This window comes from Pyrus communis, chromosome 5, assembly GCF_963583255.1.
Source record: "Pyrus communis chromosome 5, drPyrComm1.1, whole genome shotgun sequence".
In the NCBI taxonomy this organism is placed as follows: domain Eukaryota; kingdom Viridiplantae; phylum Streptophyta; class Magnoliopsida; order Rosales; family Rosaceae; genus Pyrus; species Pyrus communis.
In genome coordinates, this window is record NC_084807.1 from 28,900,413 (window position 1) to 28,911,362 (window position 10,950).

A 10,950-nucleotide genomic window follows, 5' to 3' on the forward strand; every position below is an offset into this window, starting at 1 on the left:
CACTTATCGCGTGCCTTTCACGTTCAAATATGTTTGATTTTCGGAGCATATTCACTTTGTTGTTTTTGGCCTTCTCTTCCCTCGCTGTAGTATCAAGTTTTCACTTCCTGCCATGTATTTCCTGATGTCCCACAATACATAGAAGTCAGCTTGATCAAGAAATGTAGCTTTAATTTATGGTTTTGTTGGATGCTTAAGTGAAATTAGGGGACAAATTATGCGGAGTTAACGGCTTTTAACGCGCGAAATTCTGTTTCAATTTTCAAAAAGGGAATGTTACAAGCTTAACAAAATTTTCTAATTTCTTGTGATGTGTTATAAAATAGGTGTAATGTGAAAGAAACATTGGCCTTATAACTTATTAAGGTATGATATGTTAATTAATTATCTTGTTTAGGTCCTCAAGTAATCCTTTAAATAAGGATGAATGTAACTTTTGGGTTGGGCAAACCAAGGAAACAAGAGTTGTTATAAAAACAATAATGCTTTTCTTACCATATTTTTGTACCACAATTGTATACCATCTTATGTGACATCTGATGTGAACAGGCACATCATCTAAATTTAATTTCAAAATGTTAATCAATAATTAATAAAAAGATTGTTAATTAAATGATGATTGTGATATACGAGGAGTTTCTTTCTTCCACCTAAGATTATTTAAGTGTTTTAATTAATAAAAAGATTGAAATTAAATGATATAACTTGTCCAACTCATTTGCCACCTAAGATGGTAAAGAAATGTGGTATAAAATTATGGTAAGAATAACATTACTCTTATAAAAAACATAGGGGATTTTTTAGTGATCTAAAAACACTTTTAAACGCGTGCTTATTTTTTTATTAATATATCTCTAAAGAGAAATGTTAAGTAGGACTCTTTTAAAAGTGTACCCTCTCTTGCTTCTGGGATAGTATTTTATAATGTTGACGCGAGAGTTGACATTAAAATGTGAGGAAGCGGATAGTCCATGGAGAGTTTCACTTTTGAGTGAGTCCTTTTAGCATTTATGAGCTCCAAAATGAAATGTATAAATTACGTTTCTCACTTATATCATAACACGTGAAATAATACATTACGAAACAAGTATTCTAGAGACATAAAAATTCTTTAAAAGTAGGTGTTAGGAAGCAATCCAAAAGTAGGTGTTAGAAAGCAAAAGCATGATTTAGATGAACATGTGGAAAAATCTTACAAGAAGAAAAATAATGATTTTGGTCAAGAATCCAAAGGTGGGGAGGAAGCTTCATTTGCTCTTCATAGCTTAATGTATAGGCTCGTGGTTTGAATTTTTGAATGTTTATTGGGCCCCACGCGTTTGTTTTGGTTTTGTAAGTGGGTCCACCTAAGTTGGACCAGTCCAGAGAGAGTAAGGTTATTTCTTGTAAAGAGGGTTAGGTCCAAAAATGGAATGCTCTGTTTGGCATTTGGCTTCCACATTTTCTCTTCATTAGGAATGCCTTTTCTTTGATTGTCGCATGTGTAAGTAACCGTAGCCAATGTTGTTCACATACTTTTTTTTCATATATTTTTGATAATTTTTGTTTTTCAATTCTTTTGAATTCATACGATCGAAAATTGAGAAGTTATTTCTGAAGATACAAACAAGTGTGTGCATAGCACAACCATTGTTAAACTTGAAAGTTTTTAGTGTTCTGCTATTAAGATTATAAACAATTTTTGTTAATCCAAAACCACATAGAATCCGACCAGAAAAAGAACAATATCCAGTTCGAATTTGTGTTTTTATTTTATAAAAAAGGTGATATTAGGAGAGGTTGAAATCGAAAATAAGACTTCGAATGCAAAGCTTTTAACCACATGCACATGATCATATGGTTTGAGACATCGGTCTCTATTTAGTTTTGAGGAGATTTAAAGTTCGATTCATGATGATGCAAAAATGATATATATTTATAGTCATTAGTATTGTTCAACACTAATTTGTAACTGCATGTAGTTTAATATTCTAGTAAATTGGGTATTGAATTACTACCATGCGTCTAACAGGACGGTGCTCGAGAAATCGTTGTTTTATACTATATTTTATAGATTACAAAGATGTGAGAGGTTATGATTGTTTTTCTTTTTAAAATTAATTAAAAAAAATAGAACAATTACATCATTTTCCTTAATATTTTTTAAAAATAAACCATCATTTCGTGACTAACGAGACATGAAGGGAGAATGCCACAATGGAGGTATTAATATTGGACAAGGATTGTTTGCTCTTCCATTTTCGATGCCCTCCCGTGCCCTTCTATTTGTGTGGTCATGGTTAAGTCACATTAATATTTTATATTATTATTCATTTTTATCTTATTATCTCTATAAAAAATAATATAAAATGTTGACGTGATTTAACCGTGATCACATAAAATAAGAGAATACAGAAAGGCACCGAAAATAGAAAAGCAGACAATCCTTGTCCATTAATATTATGGTGAGATTAAAACACATGTTATGAAGAGAGGATTAATAATTAATTTGTACTCAAAAAGTTAAAATGCATGTCGATGTCTGTATTCGGTTTGATTAGGTACCGCTAGCTGCAGTAGAAACCCTAAATTTCTCTATTGACGTACGAAAGTTTGACTGAAGTCTTGTGCTGGTCAGATAATGGTACGACGGAAAGCAGAAGGAAAGACACCGCCACATGCGCGCGCGCCTTCCCCATTTGCTTTTCAGTTGCTGATTGTGTTTTTACTTATTCATTATTTAATTCAGTTAATTGATTCGATGGGATGGAGGTTTGGATAAAGTTGGAAGCATCAGCGCAAAACCCTAGATATTCTCTCTCCTTCTTCATCGTCGCCGAAACGTTTCGCCACCGTATGAGCTCTCCTCTGGTGGGATCGTCGGAGCTCGTACCGCGTGTCCACTGCCCCCACTCTCTTCTGCAGTCGCCTTGCCGCCGTTACCATATTTCAGAATCCCAGCGTCAGCTACCGCACCAGTTTCCTTGACATGTTTGGATTAGTATGCGATATGATTTCTAGCCTTAATTGACTAAATCATGTCGTGTCGGTAAGGGGCAAATTACATGCAACTAGAACGTAAAGTTGTGGTGTTCTAAGCTTATTTTCTAAGTGTTAAATTTTATCTAAGTTTTTCTCGTTGGTATTTTAGTTGGCATCTTTGATTTCATCAATTCTCACTATAGAAACACACTTACAAACATCTAATAGAATATAACGCTCTAAACTTATCACGTAATGTTATGTATGTTGGAATTCCAATTGTACGTAAATTTTTTGAGATTATCCTTTTTATTCTTTTTGTTTCATATTTTTTAAGCTTTATAATTTGCTAAACCTACTGGATCTTAATAGTACTAGCCATATTTATGTAACTAGAGTAGTATCAAAACTTAATATATGGCTTTGGAGTGAAACATTCGTGATTTCTTTAGTCACTATCTGCTTTGGATTTTTCTCCCAAATAGGACACAGGAATTAGACTAAAAATCTGTCCAAAATCAATATTCATCTTAGCAATGATTTTAGGAGTTCATAATCAGAGAATAAATAAATAATATATATATATATATATATATGAATCCAGATTCTCTTTTTGAGGATCTCGAAAATCTGTAAATCATATTTGCTCATCGTATATTATGCAGTCAGAAATCATTTTAAATATTTTTATTTAAAATTAAATACAAATAGAATCTGATAAAAATTGACTGAACAATATACGATAACGGACACGATTTACGAATTCTCATGATCCTCACCAAATGAATCCAAAGAGGATCTTGTTGGAATATATATATATATATATATATATATGGGGAAATGTTATTGACATTCTAAAAATCTCATTGTACACTCCTCACAAGTGTATTTTTCTTTCATAACATAGAAAGTTTGGAGTGTAGAATGAGATTTTTGGAGTGCTAATAACAATTCCTTATATATATATATATATATATATATATGTATATGATAAAACATGTACCAAGTTTACAAGATAAAACATGTACCAAGTTTACAAATATCTCCAATGTTGTTGTCCGTGTTAGCGTTGTCACTTTCCTTTGACAGGCAGTCTTGCAAAAAGTTATAAGTAGTTGCCTAGTTCATTTAGGCAAATAGAACCGATGCATCCTTCACGTTCAAGAAAGAGAAATGGAAAAGTGAAGAGAAGAAATGAATTTGGTAAACAGAGAGAGGTAATTATGCAGTGGAGGAAAATTCATCCCAGCAAAGTCTATAGTCAGGAAGAATCCACCAAAGTCTATAGTGCATACGCACATAGACGCCCACGAAGAATGAATGATGACATTGACCAAGGGAAAGAATTTATATATATTCTACTAAACATATGTGCATCAGTGCATGTACACCTTATTCCCAAATGCATGTGCATGAATAGTAATCTAAAAAATGATTTGTGTATGCTTTGTTTTTTTTCATACATGTTTATTTACTTTTGAGTAATCCTACTAAATATGTAGATAAAATTTTGTAAGCAAAATGACATAAAAATTAATGATTTGATTATTACCTAAATGTTAATTAACATGTTTATTTTTTTATTTGTGACATGTCATTAAATTTTCAAATTTATATAGTTTACCCTAGCCTTACTCTTTACTTTTGAATCTCGATTTTCTTTTGCTTTATGCAGTTAAAAATAATAAAAATTGTGTATGAGGGGAAATTTCTTCATGTGCTCAAAATACTGTTTGATAAATTACATGTCATAATACAAACGGTGAGAAAATATTATTTTATTTTTATTATAATGTGTGACATGCTAGCCATGATTCGAGTAGACAAATATTTCTTGTGCATGAAAAGCAAATGGGTGTGTGAATACCATGTGCATATAATACCATGATAGTGAAAGTTATAAAGACGAAACTACCCTTCTCTCTCTCACATATAGTTGGCCAACACATGGAACCACACCACATATACCATCATCTCTTTCAGCATAGTGCTTCATCTTTTGCCTTTAAGACCATCTGCGCTTGAAAAGTGGGTGGTTTTCCTCTCTCAAAAGACTCCACATTTCCTTTTCTCTCTTCCCTTTTCTCCTCGCTAATCCATGGACACAGCTCACTGGCCACAGGTAAAGCAAAACCCTTTTCTCTTTTTCCTTCATGAAATCATGAAATTATCTTCTAGGGTTGAGTTTTTCAAAGCAAATATTTAGAAGAAATATCTTAGCTTTGGGTTTAAAAAATTATCTTCCTTGATATGTTAGTTAGTTTTAAAGTTGTAATAATTTACTTTTCTTCTTTCCACTAATATTATCTGAATTTATATAGTTGCATCTCCCAAAGGTCTACCATTTTTTGTCATGAAAGTTAAAAAGTACTGCACTTTTCTTTTCTTTTTCTTCTTCCCATCATCTGATAAAGTAGCTTGTTTTCTTCCTTTTACTTTCTTGTTTCTTCTCTCCATCTTTGTCTCTTAAATTTTTTTGGAGTGACAACATATACTTCTGTTGGTTTTCGATCACCAAAGTTATGGCCTTTTCTTGTCGCTTTTTTTATTTTTTGGGTGTATTTTTATATTTTACTTTCAGGGTATTGGAGTGGTTAAATCCATGGAAGATTTTTCTTCTACAAGGCCAAACACAGAGAAAAGGGCAAGGCCACAAAAGGATCAAGCTTTGAATTGTCCAAGGTGTAATTCCACCACCACAAAATTCTGTTATTACAACAATTACAGCCTCTCTCAGCCAAGATACTTTTGCAAGACTTGTAAAAGGTATTGGACTGAAGGTGGATCTCTCAGAAATGTTCCTGTGGGTGGAGGCTCGCGGAAGAACAACAAGAGATCAAATAATTCCGATTCATCGTCACCGTCCACGTCTTCAGCGAAGAAGGTTGCTTATGATCGTGATCACCATCTGACCCCACATGGTAATTTTCCTCCTCAGTCTGCTTCTCAAAACCCTAATAAGATCCACTTCCAAGGCCAAGATCTCAACCTTGCATACCCAACAGCTGATCAGGACTATGATAACAACAATATTACCAAACTATCCTTTAGTATTGACAACAAAACCTACCACCCAAACCCTAGCTCTTCGGGCACTACTACTACATCTCATCATTTCTCATCGGCTATGGAACTGCTCACAAGTACCGGGATTGCATCAAGGGGGCTGACTTCTTTCGTACCGATGGCAGCAGCGGCCGTGCCGGACCATTCGAATAATATCACAATGTTTTCTGCTGGGTTTCCTATGCAAGAGTTCAAGCCAAGTGGGCTTAGTTTTTCTCTAGATGGGTTTGGGAGTGCTGGTTATGGTGGGTGCCTACAAGGTGTGCAAGAGAATACTACTAGTCATGCCAGGCTTTTGTTTCCTACTGATCAGGATTTTAAGCAGCAGATTCCGAGCTCCACTACTACTGCTGCCGAATTTGATCAGCACAATAATAAAGGAGGGGAAGGAGATTCTGGTGGTGGGTATTGGAATGGAATGTTAGGTGGAGGATCATGGTAATTCAATTCCCAGAAAAGAAAAGAAAGAAAAAAAGTAGTGATCTAGAAGAAGGATTGGTATTTTGGTTTTGTTTTGCTTCATGTGTCTTGGATGGCTTGTTTCGAATTGGAGTTGATAACAAGAACAAAGTAATAGGGTACATGAGCTTTTCTTCCTTCTTTTTTTCAACATCAGTGTTAATTGTACTTAATCTTCCTTGTTCTTTCTCTCTCTAAGTTTTCTAGTATACTTCGGAGTATCTGTACACCGGAGGAGCATAGTAAAATTTCTCATCACTCTCACCTTCTTTCTAATTAATTTTGCCTCTATGCATGTTTGAAATTTGTTTTTGGTTTTGCTTCAAAAGGGTATCTCATGACTCACGAGTAATTTTATACAAAGTTGCATGAAAAGGAGGTCAGGGAAGTCCCCTATTTTCCTATTAGGGTTTCATAAGATTACTCACATAGACTACCTCTTGATCATCTACACAGCAATGTATACGATGCCAGTTCCTTGGAATTTCCTGCTGGAATTCAATGTTTTATTTTCGTTATGTTTTCGGTTACCTTGGCTAGCTAGCAAGTGTCGGTGATTAATTTGTTAATTAGCTGTTCATACAGATTAATGACATATTCTGTGTGTTTACTTTAGTAGTTAAGTTGGATTTGTGCGTTGATTGTGTACGTATTTAGCAGTTGAGTTTGGATTATTTATTGGTTTGAAGTAATATTGAAGGTCGGTTGGAATGATGGCTGTCAATCCTTTAATAGCCAAAGTTTCTTTCTTTTTGCTTGGCAACAGGTCAGAAATGTCAGGTCATTTCAGCACCATCCGTGTCTTTGAGATTCTTCCACCCATTAACTCCACCATCCCCACCACCCGTTTTTGTTTTTCGATTATATATGATGTGTTTAAATTTGAAATTTATAACTTTTTTTTTTTTTTTTTTAATTTTAAATTTAAACTCATCAAAAAATAATAAATAGAATAATGAACAAGATGAGGTGAGAAAAAAATATTCGCTCATCATCCTCTTGCCCTTCATGAATCTTCATCATCACCAACACAAGTACTCTACAAATAGTAGATGATTTTTCAAGAACAATGAGTGGGTACGCATGACCCAAACAATATTCTGAATTAAATTATACAATGCCTAAGTTAATCTTGGTCTGCCGTCAACAATATAATTTAGAAAACTGTGTTAATTACATTCCCACCACAAAAACACACACATATATACGAACTCTGTTTAGCAGGAATTTTGAAAGAAAGCTCTCTCTCTCTAACTTGCACTGCATTTGTGAGTTTAAATATTTTACACTTATTTTGTATGATTTTTTATGACATTTATTATTGATTGATACATATTCATAAATTTTATCGTTTTAACTATGTTATCATAAACTTAATACATATTGATTAATAATAAATATCACAAATAAACTATATAAAAAAGATGATGAAGATTTGAACGCGAAGGTGGGGACATCACAAACATTCCCCTCGATATCCAAGCTAGGGAATAATCTTCACTCTACAAAATCTTCCAGATGTAGACCCTCCATTAATTAATATAATATGTAACTAGATTCATGCATAGAGATAGATATAAACTTTCTAACTTCCATATAGTTGTGCCATCTTTTTGTCTATGGTAAATTGATGAGCTCTAGCTAGGGTTATGGCTTCTGTTGCTTGCTAGTTACAGTGGTATATGTAGGTGGAGGTGCACCACCCACCATGAACATCTCTTTCTTGCCAAAACTTGGGAATGTACAATCTACTCCACCAATCTCTCTTGGCTTTTCACTTTATTCGTCCCTTTTTGCTCACAAAACTTGTTCAGATCATCCTTATGCCAGTAATTCATCACATGTTAATCATCTGTTGAACGGATAGTGCATTTTTAAACACATGAAAAATATTTAAATATGAGTTAGCAAGATAGCTAATTATACATCATATAAATTTATTTTAGTTTTTTATTCCTTTTACAACTCACGAGATCATCATAAATTCAATTATGTGTGATTATGTGTGTGACATGTGTGAAAGTAAGGGTTGGTTTGGTATTGATGTGCTTTGAAAAAAAGCTGCTTCTGTTGTGCTGTGAGAATAAGTAACCGTGAAATAAAGCAGTAGAGTGTTTGGTAAATTTTTTTGTAAAAGTGCGAAAAAAAAAACAGTATTATAGTGTTTGGTAAACTTTTATGTAAAACAGATGTGAAAAAAAGCCGGTTTTTCAAAGCTGGGTTTTGCAGCTTCTTGTTTTTGGTTTTTTTTCACCCAAAACTATGAAAAAAAGCTGAAGCAAAATGTTTACCAAACACAAAAACAGCTCACAGCTTTTTTTGATACCAGCTTTTTTCAGAATCACCTCAGTACCACACCAGGCCTAAATTAGTTTCTTGAGAGGGGTAAAATTACCACTCACATGACTCTCAGTTGCTAAATTCGTGAAAAAGTTGATGGAATCAAGTTGCAAATACATCCATTCCATAACAACAAATTAGGAGATTGATTTGTTACTAACAATAATTGGTTACCGCTTGAGCGCTATATCTAGCCAAAAAAAAAAAAAAATATCGTGAAGTTATATGTGTTGATCAAACTGCAAAAATACTGGTCTGGAGATTTAGACCAAAAGAACTGCTAAAATGAAAAGGAGCAAATATTAATCCAATGGGATCAAAATATTTCTGATTCTCTGTACGTTTTGATCAAAAGGTTACCCAATTGAAATTCTTTAGAGAGACAAGCCTTTGATTTCGTACACCCCACCAAAAACAGAGCAAGAACTGTTGTGGAAAATCTATTGAGCCCGTCATACCAGATTGTATGGCGTCGATAAATATACCAAAATCAAAGAGTTGCATTTGGGGGATTTATAGGGCATAGAGAATGAAGTGTGATATTTCTGAATTTGTTATTGTCTTAACAATCCGAAGTACCAAGTTCACACCCATTTTTCACTTCGACAAGTACATTACTAGCAATCTCTCTCTCTTTGAAAGAAAAAAAAAAGTACCAAAGAGCTTCAAATAGCTAAACATCCAACAAATTAATTAACTTAAATTAAATGAAACTCATGGAATGGAATACTAAAAAAGAACTTCACTAAAACTAAGTTTGAAACTTACGCGACTAGCAAAGATGAATAAAAAGAATACAAAAACACATTTATCCCATTGTCCTAACTTCTTAGAAAACTATCTTAATGAGAGGTCCTTTAATAAACTTCGCACATGAGCTCTGAAATCTCAAAGACGGCCCTGTGTCCTTGGCAAGCCCTCGATGTTCTTCCGCAGTTGGTGAATACGAAGAAGCCGTGGCACAAATTGGAGCACAAGAAGAAAGTTCAGAACATCCGCAGGGGCCTGGTTCCCCTCATTTCTGCAAAGATTATGAGAAAGACAACTGCACACTTACGATGCTTACAACCAGCAATTAATCTAATCATCGTGTGACAAATATTGAATCAGTTCGAATATAATTAACCTATCTTAATTTATGATTAATGTGTTGGAAAAATTGAGGTCTAATTGCTATATTAAATTACATAGAAAATCAAGAAATAATTCATGCAATTATATATCAAATTAATGCATGACATAGTAACCGATGTTAAATGAACATGACATAATGGATTAGAAAAACCTAAAAATTCGGTCGAGGCAAGTGTTAGACACTCTGTCATTAAGACAAGTTTAGACCCCACTATGGTGCTCATGGTTGATCATCGCTTGTCTCCCAAGACACAACGACCACGTCCTTGTAATAGTAACACTCCAAATCACAAGGCTTCATGAACCACGATTGTGTTGAAAAATCTCTCATATGGACTCGATGAGACTCTCTAATATTTAGTGCACTCTGTATGATTATGTAAAGAATGAGAGTGATCTTATGTTTATAGGGGGCTTTCCTATTTATAGAATTTGAGATACTTTTTTGGAAAGTATATGACAATTCATGAAGAGTCAAAAGTTGCAACTCTTCATTAGAATCGACACATATCTCCACCAAAAGGCATTACTTATAATTTCCATTCAATTAATAAATTTAATATAATAATATTATTATTAAATTTTCCAACATAATGTATACTTATTTAAAGCAACATCTTGGTTAAATGATATGCTCAGGAGTTAGGAATAACCTCCAAAGAGAGAGAGAGAGGCTTATCTTGTAGAACAGGAACAACTGCTAAAACATCAGTTGGTATGTATGACCGCCAAATCATCTCAGCAGTTTGTTTTAACTGATATATCTCTCCTTTCCCAAAGACCGAAGGGGGCCTCAACTTTCAGGTCCCACTGCGTAGTTTAAGAACTTGAAGAAGAATATAAAAGAGATGCATGATCGCTCTCAATCTAAGAGCTACTTTCATAAACATTTTGTACAATCTGATGCACTTCGTGACGCAGCACGAAGCCAACAAGGATTACAAGCGTAATTTCTTGAAGAACAAAGTTTTAGAGTCAACCAGTTTAGAG

General features: G+C 33.9%; 1 protein-coding gene across 1 annotated transcript; it reads left to right on the forward strand.

Annotated features, from left to right (window-relative positions):
• The first annotated feature begins 4,923 nt into the window (after positions 1–4,923).
• LOC137733950 (dof zinc finger protein 1-like) lies at positions 4,924–6,713 on the forward strand. Its single transcript, XM_068473169.1, has 2 exons — positions 4,924–5,083; positions 5,543–6,713. The coding sequence occupies exons 1-2, from the start codon at positions 5,060–5,062 to the stop codon at positions 6,467–6,469; spliced, it is 951 nt and encodes a 316-aa protein (XP_068329270.1). The 5' UTR covers positions 4,924–5,059; the 3' UTR covers positions 6,470–6,713.
• The last annotated feature ends 4,237 nt before the right edge of the window (positions 6,714–10,950 follow it).